This window comes from Juglans microcarpa x Juglans regia, chromosome 3S, assembly GCF_004785595.1.
Source record: "Juglans microcarpa x Juglans regia isolate MS1-56 chromosome 3S, Jm3101_v1.0, whole genome shotgun sequence".
Classification (NCBI taxonomy): domain Eukaryota; kingdom Viridiplantae; phylum Streptophyta; class Magnoliopsida; order Fagales; family Juglandaceae; genus Juglans; species Juglans microcarpa x Juglans regia.
The window spans coordinates 10418282-10437918 of record NC_054599.1 but is presented as its reverse complement, the minus strand read 5'-3'; the positions used below and the strand labels follow the sequence as shown (position 1 = coordinate 10437918).

Sequence of the window (19637 nt, the reverse complement as noted above, 5' to 3'; positions counted from 1 at the left end):
TGTATATGAAAATGTGATGTTTGTCTATGCCACGCTACGAGCTAAGTCAAGGTTAGATCCCTTTTCATGATCTTCGATGAATTATAATGATATGCATGTAAGTGAGCTGATGTAAGTTATGCTATTATGGATTGCGATTTAATGGGTGATATGTCATGAAAATCACATGTATGCCATGCAATGTAATGTCATGAAGTATTTAGATCATGTAAGTCATGTAGGCCCCGTTTGTTTTCGCAGATGAGATGAGATGAGTTGAAATTAAAGTTAAAAAGTTGAATAAAGTATTGTTAGAATATATTTTTAATATTATTTTTGTTTTAGGATTTGAAAAAGTTGAATTGTTTATTTTATTTTGTATTGAAATTTGGAAAAGTTGTAATGATTAGATGAGATGAGATAAGATGTTTTCTGAAAACAAACGAGGCCGTAATGTTCATGTAGTTCTCAGATCATATACGAAATGGAATGTTATGTTCAGATCACATTATGTCATGTCATGTTATGCTATGCTATGTACATGTATATGCCATGCTAGAAAAGTTCATGAAGTCCAACAAACTTCTCATGCATTAAGAGAGATAAGATGTTTAAAGATGACACGAACCTAAGCATGTTCATCACAAGTTAAGGATGGCACGGACCTAAGCATGTTCATTACAAGTTATGTTAAGGATGACACGGACCTAAGCGTGTTCATCAAAAGTTATGTTTAAGGATGACACGGACCTAAGCGTGTTCATCACAAGTTATGTTTAAGGGTGACACGGACCTAAGCGTGTTCATCACTAGTTATGATAAGCGATGTCACAGACCTAAGCGTGATTCACCATATGTTAAGGGAAACACGGACTTAAGCGTGTTCATCACCAGTTAAGTTATGTGATGCCACGGACGCAAGCGTGGGTCACCATATGATCAGTGAAAGACAAGATAAACAAGTCATGTATGTTTGTTAGAAAATGCATGAAGTCAGTCGTTTATGCATTCACGTTATATGGTTGCCATGATTATGTATGATTCCGCTCATGTTAACGATAAATAGATAGGATATGTGAATCTGTGACGATATATGTACGTAAAGTTAGTTTTTCAGAAATTAAGTTTATGATAAATTAACTTATGTTACAATATGATTGTAAATCTGTGATGATGTATGTATGAAGAGTCTTTCAAAAATTAAGTCTATGCTAAGCAAGGTTATATTTTACGGTATGATGTACTATTTACTGAGTATTCGACTCATTTTTGTTTGTTTCTCTATTTTCTTTTATGTTTAACTCTCACAAATGATGAGTGTGAGGACGCAAAGCTGAAGGGCCAGAAATAGATCTAGTGTAAAGACTTAGAAAGGCATATGTGTTATTTACACAAGAATTAATTTAGTTTATATTTTTACCTTATGCTTTCAGTTTCATGATTCGAAGACAGTTAGGTTCAATTTAGTTGACCTTTTTTTTAAATGAAGTATTTTCATGTATTAGAATCTCTTCACCGGGCATTATGTTATGAATGTTAGTAATATCTCTATCCTACGAGAAGGGGGTGTTACACGTTCTCTTGGAGAACTTCGGAATTTTTTCTTTTCTACTTTGTGTTTGTGAGCTAGGATTTTTGTAAGGGATGATGATAATGTACTGAATCTAGTTTAGTCTTTTTCCTGCTTCTAGAGTGTAATAGGTATTTTCCTTTGTATACTTCCTATGTACTTGGGCTGTACCGAGTCTTGGTAATAAAAAAAAAAATGTTAGATGATATGTATGGTTTTAAGAGCTTGCTCATGATACAATATTTGCATTGCAAACACAACCATAGAACTCAACTTCTTTGCATTCACCATGTCAATTTACAACTAGTCTTTTGACCATCAATGGGGTGCAACTTTAGTCTAGGTGTCATTAAAAAGCCCGGTGCAATATTTATTTTTCATTATAAATAAATATAAAGTGCAAACTATAGTCTCAATAGTAGAATATGCTTGCTTACTGTATTTACTTGCTGAACTTCCATCATCATAAATTTCATCATCACCCCGTTAAAAGGAAATGCGAATATCATTAACTACGAATCTAATACATAGTGAGCAAAAAATATAGTGAAATACTTACCCACCCATTTCCGATGACTCTTCTTTTTTGGAAACTAGTTTTTGTGGATCAGCATCTCTCAAATGACAAAGCTTTGACTGCATAGAACACAATTGGGCAACATGAAAAAAAGGAACCAATTTTCTCTTACTATCTTTATTATGCCTTGCCACCAAAATCATAAACATCCAAGTATAAAACATGTAAGCACAACTGATTTCATTATATAACACATACCAAGTCATTATTCAAATATGATAATAAGACACACATCAAATCACCACAAATAATTGATAAAACACAGAAAGTTTGAATGCAAACTTCCACTATACAAAGTCACATGTACCTAATTGAAACAAGCTATCGTGGAAATATATCAAGGAAAGAGAAAATTTCTTCAAAAGATAATTCCAACAATTCAAAATAAATATTGTAAAACCCTCTAAGGATCCCATTCGGAAAGATATCATCTCATCATTATCTACACAACAGCTTGTGTCTATAGACATCCACTTGATGAAAATTTATATGTGATTGTGTAAATGAAGGAAAGGAAAGATATAGAAAAAAGAAGACTTGATTACCGACGTAATCTGACAAAAGTTTAATCAATGGCGTACAGATATAGTCGATAAATAGCAGTACATCTTGTTTATAGTTCATAGGATGCTGAATCCAACAGTCCCAGCTCAGTATCATCACTATGGAAAAAAGCTCAGGCACTCACTCCAAGGAATAAAGTTAAAACTTAATTATGTATAACCTCTTGGAAACTCAAGATAACATGGTAAGAAAAGAAAAGATTGGCATGGTAATTGATGGAGGCAATCGACGAAGCAACGATCCATGCTTCTTTTGTTTCTATATATTTTTTTATGGCATGGAACCTCACCAAGGCAGGGCCCTTCGGACCAACCCCGGGAGCAAACCCCAAATGCATGACCTCACCTGCCAAAACTACATATTAGGTAATCCAAGAGAAACTCCTACTTCAGAATCGAACTGAGAATGTCTGAGTCCACAACTCGCCCATGCTTGCTCTTTGACCACTAGGCAGCACCATGACGGGTCATGCCAGTTTTTAAGGTCCAAGATCCACTAATTAAAAGCAACTAAGAGCTGCCCATGGAAAATGATCACTACATCACATTTTCTTGTCCCAACGGAAGTAGATTCGGCTTGGCCAAAGTCAACTCAACTCAACTGAGCCTTAATTTTAACAAAATTGGGTCAGCTCCATAAATCATTTTCAAACTCAAACTCAAACTAAACCAGATCACAAACTTTTCCTCCGCTTTCCTTTTTTTTTTTTTTTTTTTATTCTATGATAACTAAGGTCATAGTACTCTTGATCTCATTTTGTTTAAATATGCCTCTTCAATTCCTCTCAGATGTTATTTAGGCATCCAATTACTCCTATTTGCTCCCACACCCAAAACCATTACTCCTATTCACTCCTTGAAAGATTATCATTGACTTGTGCTTATTTAATTTAAGCTAAGCTAAAAAAAGTCTTAATGAAAACACCATGAGATATTAGCAACAACCCAAAATATGAAAGAGGAACAATTTCCTACCACCATGGAGATGCCTATCATAAAAGGAGCTCCCTCCCTCACATTAGCCCCCATTCTTTTACTGACAAACCAAAGAATTCACTCAAAATGGAAACAGCCCAATCATTTCTACAGACTTTCTTTACAAGTAATTGAAAATTATACTTGTCAAAAAAAAAAAAGTAATTGAAAATTATATTAAAGAACGCAAAGACTTATGCCTCGTTTAGTTTCACAACCATTCTCATCTCATCTCATCTCATCTAGTCATTACAACTTTCCCAAATTTCCATATAAAATAAAATAAACAATTCAACTTTTTCAAATCTCAAAACAAGAATAATATTAAAAAAAATATTCTAACAATATTTTATTCAACTTTCAACTTTTATCTCAACTCATCTCATCTCATCTGCGAAAATAAACAAGGCCTTAGCGCAAGTACACATGATGTATACAAGAGAAACATCTAATTAGGCAGAGGAAAATAAGCAAAGATAGAAAACGCTCATTGGGAGAGATTAGGCCTCGTTTGGTTACGCAGTTCAAATGAGATGAGATGTTTTGTTGAAAGTTGAATAAAATATTGTTAGAATATAATTTTTTAATATTATTTTTATTTTAAAATTTGAAAAAGTTGAATTGTTTATTATATTTTATGTGAGAGTTTAAGAAAGTTGCAATGATGAGATGAGATGTTTTGTTAAAAGTTGAATAAAATATTGTTAAAATATTATTTTTTAATATTATTTTTATTTTAAAATTTGAAAAAGTTGAATTGTTTATTATATTTTATGTGAGAATTTGGGAAAGTTGCAATGATGAGATGAGATGAGATATTTTGTGTATTCAAACCGAGCCTTAGAGATCTTTTCTTCCATATGTTATTTCTTTGGGCGTCGCCCACTGTATTGGATGAGACCTACTTTCATGATTTCTTTGTTGCTTTTTCTAGTTCTTAGCTTATAATTAGGTGTTTTATCTTGTATACTCCTTCTGTACTTGGGTTGTGCCTTTATTACGTGATTTAATATATTTCCTTTTACCTATAAAAAATATATAAATATATATACACACACACAAACATTTTTTTTTAATTAATATGAAATTTTATTACCAAGAATAGGCAAATGCCAAGTACACAAGACGTATACAAAGGAAATACCTACCACACTCTAGAAAGCAGGAAAAGAAAAAAGACTAATACAAATTCAGAAAATTATCATCATTCCTTACAAAAGTCTTAGCCCACAAACACAAAGTAGAAAAGAAAAAATTCTGAAGTTCTCGGAAAGAACGCTTTGTCTTCAAAGCATCTCTCATTCCTTTCCAGCCAAAGACACCACATTAAACACAGGAATTATTTTCCATATGGCAGCTACACATTTCCTTCCCTCAAAATCACACCAACATGCAAGAAGATCCACCACTTGCTTAGGCATCACCCAATGTATACCTGTCTGACCAAAAACCTCATTACACAAAGACTTTACCACTTCACAATGAAGAAAGAGATGATTTACAGATTCACCATCCTTCTTGCACTTGACACACCAATCAGCTATACACAAACCATGTTTTCTAAGATTATCCGTGGTCAAGACTTTACCAAGAGCTACCACCCAACTGAAGAACACCTTAGTAGGTACCTTCACTCTCCAAATGCTTTTCCAAGGGAATGCACAGCCACAATGACATGTTAACACTTTGTAAAAAGAACTAACTGAAAACCTGGAATTTCCTGCATGATCCCACAGTAGACAATCCCCTCTTCCCTGCACCACTTTTAAACTATAAATTCTTCCCAAAAAATTAGAAACAACATTCACTTCCCAATCATTTGCATCTCTAGTAAAATCAACATTCCACAGAATATTATTATCCGTACAATAGAGATAATCTGCCACAGCACCATTTTGATCCCTAGCAATCCTATAAAGAGAGGGAAAATCAGATTTGAGAGTTCATTCCCCACACCAAATGTCATGCCAAAAAAGAATCATCTTCCCTTCCCCCACCTTAAATTTAATATGTTTAAGAAACTCCCCCCAGCCTTTCCTAATGAACTTCCATAAACTCACCCCATATGCTCCTCTAACTTCATTAGAGCACCAATCCCCCAACCCACTCTCATATTTAACAGCAACAACATTTTTCCGTAAAGCATCTCTCTATATGATATCTCCAAAGCCATTTTCCAAGGTGTGCTTTGTTAAACATCCTCAAATTTCTCACCCCAAGCCTCCACAAGAAATCAGTTGACAAACTTGTTCCAACTAACCAAATGAAGAATCTTTTTATCCTGTCCTATACCCCCATAAGAAATTCCGATAAATTCTCTCAATTCCTATACCCCCCATAACAAATTCCGATAAATTCTCTCAATTCTTCTTGCTACCCCTGTCGGCAAAGGGAAAAGATAAAAAAAATACGTAGGAAGATTAGACAAAGTACTCTTTGTCAAAGTAATTCATCCCCCTTTAGACAAATATAACTTTTTCTAGCCAGCCAACCTTCTCTTGATCTTTTCAATCACCCCATCCCATATCAAAACAGATTTGTAAGGAGCACCCAAGGGAAGACCAAGATACTTCAGTGGCAATGAAGATATCTTACACTCCAAAATATTAGCCAAATTTGAAATATTGGCTACAGCACCCACAGGAATAATTTCAGACTTATTTAGGTTAATCCTAAGACCCGAAATAGCTTCAAAACATAACAACAAGACTCTCAAAGATCGAAGATCGAAGATGTTCTTGGTTGGACTCACTGAAAATTAAAGTATCATCAGAAAAAAGATGAGATATTTTTATGCTATTCCAATCCTCATTTCCCACTACAAAACCCGACAACAACCTTCCTTCTACCGTCACTTCAATCATTCTACTCAAAGCATCCATTACTAGAACAAAAAGAAAAGGATATAACAGATCTCCTTGTCTCAAGCCACGTGAACTATAAAAAACCCAACTGGGGTACCATTCACTAAAATGGAGAATCTAGACGTCGAAATGCAATGCTTGATCCACATACACCACTTCTCTCCAAAACCATATCTCCCAAGTACAAGAGGGAATCCCAACTAACATGGTCATATGCCTTTTCCATATCCAATTTGATCAAAATTCCAGACTAATCTAATTTAATTATGCTATCCAAACATTCATTAGCAATTAAGACCGAGTCAAGAATTTGTCTCCCCCTTACAAAGGCATTTTGAGATTTCAAGATAATTTTTCCCAACACCACACTCATGCGATTAGCTAGCACCTTAGAGATGATCTTGTACACCCCATTCACCAAACTAATAGGCCAAAAATCCCTCATTTCCACAGCTCACACCTTTTTGGGAATAAGTGCAATAAATGTAGCATTGAAACTTTTCTCAAATTTCATAAATGAATAAAATTCAAGAAAAACCTTCATAATATCATCCTGCACTATGTCCCAACAAGCTTGAAAGAAAGCCATTGAGAAACCATCCAGGCTCGGAGCCTTATCCCTTGCGATTCCTCTAACCACATCAAGAACTTCATCCTCTTCAAAAGCTCTCTCTAACCATTCTGCACTTACCTGGTCAATGGAGTCAACAAACAATCCATCAAGCTTAGGTCTCCACGAATATTCTCCTGAACAACTTCCCATAGAAATTGACAATATGATCCTTAATGTCCTCTTGATCTGAAAGGATGTTATCACCATCATGAAGAGCCTCAATAGCATTATTTCTTCAATGAGAGTTCACCATTTTGTGAAAAACATTTGTACACTTGTCACATTCCTTCAGCCAAAGGACCCAGGATTTCTGCCTCCCAAGAAATTTCCTCCATTAAAGTGATCTTCTCTAATTCATCCGCCACCACTTTTTTTCTCTCCAATTCCTCACCGGATTTCCCCTAATAGCTCCCTTTCCTCAAAGCTCTGCAACTGCTGCAGCAAAAGTTTCCTCTTATTTTTCGTGTTCCCAAACTCCTCCACATTCCATTTCTTCAAATCTAATTTTAATGCTTTAAGTTTACCAGCCAAAACAAAGCTCGGAGTACCAGAAAAAGAATACGAAGACCACCACGACCTCACCCTATCCACAAAACCCTCATCCTCCAACCACATTTTCAAATTTAAAATACCTATGCCCTCTAATAATGCCCCCACACTCCAATTTAATGGGGTAATGGTCCAAACACATTCTCGGTAACCTTTTCTGGCTCATATCATGATAACAAACTTCCCAAGAAGCCAAAATTAGAAATCTGTCCAGCCTAGACCATGCCCTTCCATTGGACCATGTAAAATCCCCACCAGCATCAGTAAATCAATCAAATCTAGCTCAAAATCATATCTGAAAAAACATTCATAGCATGAGAGAAATAATTATCCCACACGCTCGCTAGGAAACCGTGTAATGTTGAAATCCCCTCCAAAACACCAAGGAACATCCCAGCAACAGCTAACACCCGTCATTTCATCCCATAAAATTCTCCTACTATTATCCACATTTTGTCCATAAATCCCCGCAAAAGCCCATTCAAATCCATCATCCACGCTCTTAAATCGACAAGCCACCATAAATTATCCCACATAATGATCTAGCATCTCCACTACCCTCCTATCCCACGTAACAATAATGCCACCCGAAGCCCCTTTCGAAACTAATTCAACCCATCCCACACATTGACAGCTCCACAAACTGTTAACAAATGTTTGATTAACAAATTTCAGCTTGGTTTCTTGGAAACAAATAACATTAGCCCTCCACTTACGGATCAAATTCTTCACCCTGTGACATTTTCTATAGTCGTTCAGCCCCCGCACATTCCAAGAAATGATTGTTGGTCTCATTGATAATTGGCAACCCTCTCCTTGCCTTTATCCCTAAAGGCACTTCCTCCCTTTGTATTATAATTAATAGAGCACGACAATCTCTTCAATTCCCTCTCCTTCTTTGAAGCGTATCTAGCCAAAGAAGGTTGGCCAGCCTCTATAGCTATAAGAAGTGCTCTAAATTGTTCCTCAAAACCGTTGCAAGAGATTTCCACGCAATCCTTGATTTCATCCACTTTCCTCAACACCCAATCTGAAGATTTATTGGGCCAATCAATTTCAGGATGAATGGAACACAATGGATAAGGATCCATTTCATCATCAGTCTCCCTCAACTCCCCTGACTCACTTGCCTCCAAATCATCCTCCCCACCAAGAACCATCTACAAATCTGAGTTATAGATCTGGGTACAAGGCACCCCATAAACATACTCCTCGATGAACCCAGAAGCGTTACCTCTCAACTCCACTTCTCCCATTGCATCCTCCACTTCCACCCCCTTTTGACACTTGCTCAGTACCTCCAAAACATAACTATGTAGGAGCCAATAACTGCACCAACCTTTCTCTACCCTTCCCAAGATGTGAATCTCCCTTCAAAACCTCACAATCAGAGGAAGACAACAACCTCCCCTTCGCTAGAGTGAGACTCACCACCTGAGTACCCCCAGAAGATTCGACAACTATCGTCATCCCTATATATGATCGAATCGCATCCTTCTGAGTCGTCGAAGATCTAATATGGGCCTCCTCACTAGTCTGATTCTTAGATCCAAGTAAACGGAGATTTGTTGTTGGAGAACTCAACGTTGGAAAGCCTCTCAAAGATTCGCTTGCCGCCAACGACCCTGTCTATGACGTCGAAGTACCCATCGGAGCCACCGAGCCCTTGGGCTGAGCCTCCACTCCAATCGGGCTTTTGGAACCCTGTTTTTCACGAAAGGGCTTAACCCTCCATTGACCAAGCCTATTTACTAGGCCTCTAGCCAGCCCATCAGCCTTGTTAACGTTAAAACTCTTAGGCCCACTCCGCGACTCCATCATCCCTTTCACTTCTTCATTATCCACTAAAGATGGGCCCAAGCCCATAAGCAAACCAAGCCCTCCATCTACCTTCTTCAACAATGAACACAACCTCTCCTTCCATCCAATCAACTTTGCCCTTACGTGCCAAAGAGACCCTTCGACTTCTCCAAATTTTTGCAGCACCACTGAAGGCCAACCATCCATCCCTCCATCAAGTTGCTTCCTCCACAAAGCATTCTTCCTTTTCCTACCATCCAGCACTGACTCATCCTTCCTGATTTGAAAGATGTATCTGAAGTCAACTTCTTACCTCTGGAGTCCCGTTCACCACCACCATTCTTTGGAACGACTCTGTTTTCAGAAGCTGAAACATAGATCTTAGAATCAACTACCTCTCTCAATATTCTCACAAAACCTGCCCAACCACCCCTTTCCCTCCCGTCTGGAATCACAATGATTCCATTCCCCGTACGAGTGCCAAACTCAATCAACTTCACGAACCTTCCATGCGCATTTTGACACCTTTGAACCATAAAAACTCTATTACCCTCCCTTCTTGTCTAATAAGGTTCCTTTTTACCCAATAACCTCAAACAATCCTCCACCACCTTTGCCATCCAAACAACCATTCCTCCTCCACTGAGATAATAGACTTTTCCTCCAATGTCTCTCTTCTTTATTCCAATCCTTTACAGCCAAATTTCCAGTAAGACTTCATTCAATAACCTAATAGATCAAGTTTCAAGGCCCCCACAAGTTCTCAAATTAATAAACATAGTTCAAATCCTCCAAGTGATACTTTTTTTTTATAAGTAATCCTTCAAGTGATACTTAAAGTCATCTTCTTTTCCCTACCAGAAAAAGGTACCGCAACAACCTCCCGACTAATGTGTTGCCCATGATGGAATTAAAAAAAAAATTAAAATATATATTCCCGCCAAGTTCGCTCCCTTTGACCTCTCTCAACCAAACGGGCTACCAATATGAGGATCCTCCCTTTCCAGTATTGCACTAATAGCATGCTTATTAGCATTGTTAAATCCGTTATCGTCTTTACAAAATTAGATAATTTCACATACTTCTGCCAAATCATTAACATTTACCCTTCCCTATGTTTTTTCATAAGTGATAAAAAAAAAGACATTAAAAGGTGCAAAAGGCACAATATAGACGCAAAAAGATCTGAACAAGAAAGTCATCTAACTGAAAACAAAAAATGATAAAAGCAAATCATGGATTAAGCTAATTAAAATCTAGAGAAGCTATACAGAGTAAGAGAGTATTAAAAAAGAAAGTCTTGAGCCTCCATAGTCTGCTCACAAAAGGCTTAATCATTTTTCCAACGAATTTTTGGTAAGTAGTCATTGGCATCTTCGAATATTTTTAACTCTAATCACTTAGTACAGTCGTGCGTTATATCTAACCAAAAAAGTAAGCATAGTTGTCGTTTCTGTAAACCGATTCAAAAGGGCAAACAGACACATGTATATTGACTAATTTAAACAAAAAAAATAGAAAATTTCAGAGACCATAACCAAACAAGCACACTGCAAACCTTCAACATTATCGGAAATTGCCCAAAATCGAATTCTTGTGCAATAGGAGCTCCACCGTCCCACTGAAAGTAAACATCCGCCTTCAAACTCCCCGTGTACGAAATCTTAGCCTGCCTACACTGTTACACAAAGAAGAGAGATTAAAAAGGAAAAAGGAAGGAAATCATGGAATGAAAAATCTTACTTTATAAGGAAGCAGGTCTCCGTGCATCGTTTTCGATAACAGCTCCTTTGCCGGACGGTGCAACTTAGGGTTTTCAACCCAGAGTAACATCCAAGTCAAGAATTAACGTATATTAAATTGAATATAAACCAAAAAAAAACGAAGCTCAATCAATCAAATCATAAAGACAAACTAAAACCAATAACTATAACTCTAACTACAAATGAAGTACTAAGTGGAGGAAATATTCTTTATAGAAAAAGAGAGATGGGGGAATCATAAAGGATATTTCTGAGGTTCTTGTTGGTGAAAGAATCGTGAACATGAATGCCTTTGATGCTCTGGAATAATATTTCCAGTCCTTTGTCAGACATGTAATCGAACGACTCTATGTGGTGCCTGAAGAGCTCGCGCAGAGCCTCCAGATCCGGCATCATATTCGGCTTGACTACCATCTTTGCTCGCCCAGAAGGTCTCTCGCACTGCCTGTCTGAACTACGGTCAGTGCGTGTCGTTGCGGCTTATAAAGGAGACTGGGGTTTTGAGGAGGTTTTGGGAGAGGAAACGATGTGAATAGTGAATTTCCAAAAGAATTTACTCACCAAAAGGACGAAATAAACATGGGGGGAACTTCTCATGACAGGTTGTTTAATGTTTTGTATCGGCCCATCTCGTACAAGTTTAAGCCCATAACTCTGTCCTTTTCTTAGTTTTTACAATGAGAAAAGTACGGATGGATATAAAAACTATTTTCATATCAGTCAATCAAATTGTGGCATCTAGGTATCTCAAACTCCAGCTTCCTGCACCCAATAATACCAGACCATGCTTTCCCCTCCTCCTCTCAAACACGCTACTCTTCCCTCTTTGTTCTCAAACTTCATCCCTTCCATTCTCTCCCTCTCTTCCAAATGAAAAATTCTTAATTCCCTTGTGTTCTTAATTCCTACAAACAATGAGAAATTTTCACGAAGGACAAAAAAATAGACCACATGGAAAGACCTAGTCAAAAGACAAAAATTTTGTCAAGAGAAAATATTTCAAGAAAAATTCTAACCCTAAGAAGAAAGTTTCCAATTATAGGAAAGACCCTCCTAAATAAAGGAAAGGAAAACCAACAAAATGTTGGACCTGCGGCAGGAAAGACCATTTAGCCAATAAATGCCTGCAAAAGAAAAATAAAGACAAAAAACCTGTAAAAATCATCGATGTAGCAAATACATTCGATCTAGACCTTGTTTATCAGATCGAATATGAAGACTTTCAAGATGATGACGACATTTACTCTATAATAGAAGATGTCACTACAGACAAAGACAATGAGACAACTTCAGATGAAGAGTTTAGTACCGATTTTGAAGAAGAAGAATTCAACCAAAAAATAAAAATGCTTAGCATTGGAAGCTTAGCACCACCAGCGACCAAAGAAAATGAAAGTGACCTAAAGATTATTCACCGTATAAGTGATCCTTATCAAGAATATTTGAATGACCATTTTTGTTATCAATTAGCAGGAGCACCATGGATTCCCAACAGGACTCAAGATAAGATTAGTTTTCATTTTAAGAATTTTTCATCTGGAGAGAGGGAGAGAATGGAATGGATGGAGTTTGAGAACAGAGAGGGAAGAGTAGCGTGTTTGCGAGGGGGAGAGGGAGAGCACAGTTTGGTGTGCCAGGTGCAGGAGGCTGGAGTTTGAGATGCCTACATGTCGCGATTTGATTGTCTGGTGTGAAAATGGTTTTTATACCCATCCAGCTGGAAGTTTTTCTCTTTTTCTTTTTAATTCATGATCTTCTTTGTATTAAAAGTAAGAGCAATGTTATACTCCACATTTTTATTTCAGTTTCATTCAACTATATAAGATATGGCACATTTATTATCACTGAATGATAAAATGGGATGAAATAATGTAATATACTTGTAATGGAACAATAATGGAAAGGGTGAAATGGTAAATAAATGGATGGAAATTATATACTGTTTTGAAATTGAAAGTGATAATTGCTCTCTTCGATGGGAGCTCCTCTACAAGAATTTAGAATTAGATCCAAGAATAGTTTAGATAATTTCCTTTTTTTCCTCCTCGATACATATATAGTCATCTACTATGGATTAAGAGATCCCCTTACAAACAAGCCCATGTGCCACATCAGAAAATAAGTAAGTAAAACTAATTATGATAAATGCAACTAGATAAAGGCCTCTAGCCAAAAGAAGTCAACGGCCCATGTACGACTCCTTTGTTGTTGCATTCCCGTTACACGGCCTTCAGGCCTTCTACATCCAGCCCTAACATTTCACGGCCCGTTAGCTCATCTCCCATCCTATTCTCCTAGGTTTCCTTTTTCTTAGTCGACAGATCTCCACTTCACTTCTCAGCCTTCCCATGTCGGCATGTTACAATCTCTCCCCTATCAGAACACCTTGCCCACAAGGTGTGGGAAGTGTGAGCATAACTGACGGTACGACTCCCATGATGCATCCTCGGCTTTTTGCCCTTGCCAGCGCACCAACAGTTAAACCAAAGATTGGTTCTTGAACTTCCTTAGCCGTCGATCCAGCACCTCCTCCAATTCAAGCTTCACGACTCTGTGGTGGTCCACTGGTAGCAGTGTGGAAATAGGTGTGACATGTTGGCCCAATTTTCATTTCAGTTGCAAAACATGGAAGACATTGTGGATCTGGGTGTCGTATGGCAACGTCAAACGGTACGCCAGCTCCCTGACTCTTTGCTCCACTTGGTATGGACCATAGAAGCGACCTGAAAGTTTGAAGCTTTTCCACGCTGATGAAGAGAGGACTGTCGAAAGGGTTGGAGCTGTAAGTAGACCCAATGGCCCACCTCAAATTGCTGCTCCTTTCTCTTTTGATTTGCATATTTGTTCAATCTTTCTTGAGCCTTACAGATGCTTTGTTTCAACAAGTTCTAGATCTAGTCACAGCTCTACAAGGTAACTTCGATCTCCTTTACTCTAGCATATCCAACTACATAGTTTAACAATCTTGGTGGTTTGTAGCCGTAGAAGGCTTCAAATGAAGTGACTTTAATCGATGTGTGTTGGTTAGAATTGTAGCACCACTCTGCTAGGGCAAGCAGTGTGACCAGTCTTTAGGTTTATCCCCCATGTAGCTCCTTAGATAATTTTTGACCCACTTATTAACTGTCTCTGTCTGACCATCTGTTTGAGGGTGATATACAGTGCTAAATTATAACTGAACCCCCTAGAGTGTGAATAATTCTTCCAAAATTTGTTGGTAAATGTGGGATCCCAATATGAAATAATGGAACCCAACATCCCATGCAGCTTGAACACATGCTTCAAGAATAATTGGGTCAATACCTTAGTTGTATAGAGATGAGAAATGGGTGCAAAATGGGCATATTTAGTAAGCCGATCAACTATGACCCACAGAGTGTTAAACCCTCCTGATGGAGGCAAGCCCTCTATAAAATCTATAGTAATATTTGCCCACGATCTAGAGGAAACGGGTAAGGGCTGTAGCAGGCCACTTGGAAGTGTGTTGTCCACTTTGACCACCTGACATGTATCACACCCCTGTAGAAAGTGTTTAACATCTAATTTCTACCTTCACCAGTAAAAATATCTCTTCAACCGATATACAGTTTTATCAAAGCCCAGACGCCCCCCCCCCCCCCCATTGGATTGATGTGCACCAGATCCAACAACTTGTGTATAAAATCCTAATTAGCAGGAATGTACACTCGATTCTTGTAGAATAACAAGTCATTTTTTACTAAGTAGTGAGGGGGCAGGTCTTCACCTTGGTATTTCCTCCACAATTCTTGCACCTTATCATCTTATGCATATAGAGATTTGATCTCTGTTATCCAATCTCAGTTAGGCATTGAGATCATAGACAATGTCACTGCAGTATCCCCCCTTTGCCTTGACAAGGCATCAACCACTATGTTGTGCATACCCTTTTTATACTTCACTTGGAAGTCATAGCCCATCAGTTTGGCTATCCAATTATGTTGCAATTGTAGTGCCCACTCTCTGGTCAAGTAGAAACTTAAGACTTTAATGGTCAGTTCTGACCGTAAAAGACTGACCTCATAAGTAGGGCCACTACTTTTGTACTACTGACACAAGTGCCAGCAGTTCTTTTTCGTAAGTGGACAGCATCAAAGCCCTTCCTTTCAAGGCTTGATTGTAGATTGCTAAAGACTTGGTACTTTGCATCAACACTACTCCAATAGCCTCCCCGAAGGCATCACACCCAATCACAAAAGGGATTTGAAAATTGGATAGTGCTAAAATAGGTGACTGAGTTACTGCTATTTTAAGCCTATCAAATGCAAGTTGGGCCTCCTCATCCCATTTAAAATTGTTCTTTCGCAATAAGGTGGCCAGTTTGGCAGCTATGGAGCCATATCTACGAATAAACCTTCGATAATATCCCGTAAGGCCTAAGAAGCCCATTAGGGACTTGACTGAATGAGGAGTGGACCATTCCAACTTGGTCTTTATCTTGTCAAGGTCTGCTTTAACACATTGGGCAAAAATGAGGCAATCCAAGTAAGAGATTTCAGCAGAACCGAATCTGCATTTGCTAAGCTTAGCAAATAGCTGATTTTGTCTCAAGATATCAAAAGTGATCTTCAAATGGCGTAAATGTGTCTCTTTACCCTTGCTATATATTAGTTTACTGTTAAAAAAGCAAGTATGAATTTACGAAGATGAGGCTTAAAGGCCTGGTTTATAAGGTTTTGAAACGTTGAAAGTGTGTTAGTTAAGCCAAATGGCATAACCAGGAACTCGTAGTATCCCTCATGTGTTCTGAACGCCGTCTTGTAGATATCCTATGGTTTCACCTTAATTTGGAGATAACCCGACCTTAGGTTAAGTTTAGAAAATACATGTGCCCCATCTAGTTCATCCAGCAGTCCTTCCACTTCTGGAATAGGATATTGATCCTTACAAGTGACACTATTAAGGGCCTGATAGTCCACACATAATCTCCACATGTCATCCACCTAACGAACCAACAATATCGGGGATGAGTAAGGACTTTGGCTAAGTCGAATGACACCTGAATCCAGTAGTTCTTTTACTATCCATTCTATTCCATCCTTTTAAAAATAGGGATAGCAATAAGGTCTAACAGTGACTAGTTTAGTGTCTGGTTGGAGAGTAATGGCATGCTCATGGGAGTGGTTGGGGGGTAGGCCAGTTGGGGAGGCAAATATATATGTGTATTGGTGGACTACAAGCTGGAAGGGTTCAGGTAGTCTTTGGGTGGTAGTTTATGTATGGCTTCAACAAACTGCAACAACATTCCTTTGTTATCGATTTTATTAAGCTTCTGCACAGCACCTTCTTCGATCCAAGTATGCCCACTCAGCCCCTTTAACTCGACAACATGTTGGTTGTAATTAACATGCATAGTGAGGCAATTGAAATTCTATAGAATTGAGCCCAATGTTTACAACCAATAGACCCCTAAAACCATGTCACACCCAGCTAACACCAACACATACATATCAACACTGAAAGTTTCCCCTTGTATGTTCAGATTCACCCCTAACACCTTTCCCACACTATCTACATGATCATCATGTGTTATCTTCACTTTTATTTTTTCATTTGCACTCGAGGGAACCTAGAAAGGATTGCAAGGTCAAGGAAGTTATGAGTACTTCTTGAGTCAACCAATATTATCACCCACTGACTCCAAATCTTACCTTTGAGCCTCATAGTTTTGAGATTTAGAGAGCCAATAATTGCATATAGCGAGATTTGTGGTTGTTTACCACAATTCAGCAGTCCCTAACCTTCATCATGGCCCTCTAACAACTCAATATTTCTAATAACATCCCCAACTTCCTCAATTAAATACAACTTGAGACTTTGGCATCAATGACCCAAGCTCTACTTGGAGTCACAAGTATAGCATAAACCCCTTTCTCTTCTTTCACTCAGTTGATTTTGGGTGATTTTGTGCACAGGAACTACTGCCTTGTTTTGATTTTTAGGAGGTTTAGGGTAGGGTAGGGAGGGATTGAATTTTAGGGAGGCTGGGTAGCATGGGTAGTGGTTTCGGGTGGGTAATTTTTTATGAAGGGTCACATTCTCCTCTTGTATCTTGGCAAGGCTATAGGCTGTAGTAAGATTATTGGGGTTAAACATTCGAACCAGGAGTCTTATTTCATCTTGTAAGCCATTTAAGAAACAACTTAATTTGTACTGCTCTAATAAGCTTCTCAACCTATTGGTTAAGGCTTCAAAATTACTTTTATACTCCTCTACTATTCCAACCTGACTCAAATGAGTTAATTGGTCCATCGGGTCATTAGAAAAATTGGGTCCAAAACAAATTAATAGTGCCTTAACAAATTCTTCCCAACTAGTTAAGGTCCCTGACTCATCTAGATCTTGGAACCACACTAGGGTCTTGCCCTCTATGTGAAATGAGACTAACCTCATAAGGTGTTGTGGGGGTGTGATGTGGAAATTAAAGAATTGATTCACCTTGTATAACCAATCGAGAGGGTGATTGTAACATCTAGACCCCAAAAGTGAAACTTTAATTATTATTTTTATTACTATTACTAATTTTAAAATCTGTTTTAAAATAGTGATTTTATTTGTGTAAGTTTCTTCTACTATCTTTACCCGTAAGCCTCAGTGTTTATCTCCTAGTTTATTTGAGTGAGCTTCTTCCATTATCTTCACCTGTAAGCCTCAGTATTTATCTTGTAGTTGAATAAGTTTCCTAATGGGTGACCAACTCATGTAAAAAAATCAATCTATAAATTCTCTCTGCTTCCCCAAAATATTCCCATCACCAAAACCCACAGAACCCCCATGGTCAGAACACGTGAAAACAAAATTTCCCTACCCATAAAGCCACCGTAGCCTTCCTCCTTGCAACCAACAGCCACCTTGTCGGACCACCTCCGACACCACCACAGAAAGCACTGATCAACCCAATCTAGTCGCACCCACTCCCTTCCGATAAGCCCACTACCGTCGGCCACTATTTTCTCTCCATAGTGCTTATCGACTTGACAGATCCTCCCTCTAAATCTCTCACCCTTTTCTCTCTCTTGTGTCACACCATTGCCCAGAGACACCTAGTTGTACCGCCGGTCACTCACAGCCACCCAGAGTCTTCGTGCATCAGCTTTCTCCTCTCAGTGAGCATCACACGTCCATTCCCTTCATTTGTTTAAGTCCCATGTGCTTTTAATCTCCAGAAGGGTAGCCGCCCTTCAATTCATAATGGGCCCTTTGGCCCTAAGCCCATACGGCCAAGTGCCTTCTTAAGACAAAGTGTGTTGAGCTTACTTTAAATGGACTTGTGTTTTAAATTGAACTTGATTTTATTATATTTCAGCAACTGTTTTAGTGATTTTATTGGGTTGGTTATATTTTTAGAAAAACATTACCTTTTCATGGGCTTTATCTACTTAAATAAATATATTAGTCATAGACTTATTTTTATAGAAAGTATTTAAGGGATTTTAAAGCATAATTTTAAAGTATATTTTTTAAAGTATCCTTTTTAAACTATTTTTTATGCCTATTATTTAGTTAATATTCCAATTGACTCTTAACTAGATTTTTATAGAATTATTAAGTTATATTTTTAAATAGAAGTAAGGAATATGTTATGAGTTTTGAATAATATTATTATGTATTAATCTTAGTGTAATTAACTTATCTCTATATATGATTTTAAGTACTTATAATGCTATGACACGCCTTTCTAGAAAAGCTAGTGACGATTAGTGCCTATTATAGGTCACGAGCTACAACGTGGGAATGTGGAAGTAACGCTAAGAGGTAATTAGTATGATCATATAATTGTATATGTATTGTAAATGTTCTAATTGTATATGAAAATGTAATGTTTGTCTACGCTACGTTACGAGCTAAGTCAAGGTTAGTTTCCTTTCATGATCTTCGATGAATTATAATGATATGCATGTAAGTAAGCTTATGTATGTTATGCTATTATGGATTGTGATTTGATATATGATATATCATGAGAATCACATGTATGCCACACAATGTAATGTCATGAAGTATTTAGATCATATAAGTAATGTAATGTTCATGTAGTTCTCAGATTATGTATGACATGAAAAGTTTATGTTCAGATCACATTATGCCATGTCATGTTATGCACAAGTATATGCCATGCTAGAAAAGTTCATGAAGTCAAACAAACTTCTCGTGCATTAAGAAAGATAAAGCGTGTTCACCACAAGTTATGATAAGCGATGTCACGGACCTAAACATGGATCACCATATGTTAAGTGAAACACAGTCTTAAACGTGTTTCACTCCATGATATGTTAAAGGGTGACACAGACCTAAGTGTGTTCACCACAAGTTATGATAAGTGGTGCCACAGACGTAAGCATGGATCACCATATGTTAAGTGAAACACG

General features: G+C 37.8%; 1 protein-coding gene across 1 annotated transcript in view; it reads right to left on the bottom strand.

The window, feature by feature from the left end:
• LOC121257190 (DNA-directed RNA polymerase I subunit 2) overlaps window positions 1-11862 on the bottom strand; it is a 50274-nt gene extending 38412 nt beyond the window's left edge. Inside the window, 4 exon segments of the mRNA XM_041158120.1 lie at window positions 2109-2185; window positions 11049-11168; window positions 11234-11316; window positions 11502-11862. Coding sequence (XP_041014054.1) covers window positions 2109-2185; window positions 11049-11168; window positions 11234-11316; window positions 11502-11667 — 446 coding nt within the window. The 5' untranslated portion in view covers window positions 11668-11862.
• Between the last annotated feature and the right edge of the window lie 7775 nt (window positions 11863-19637).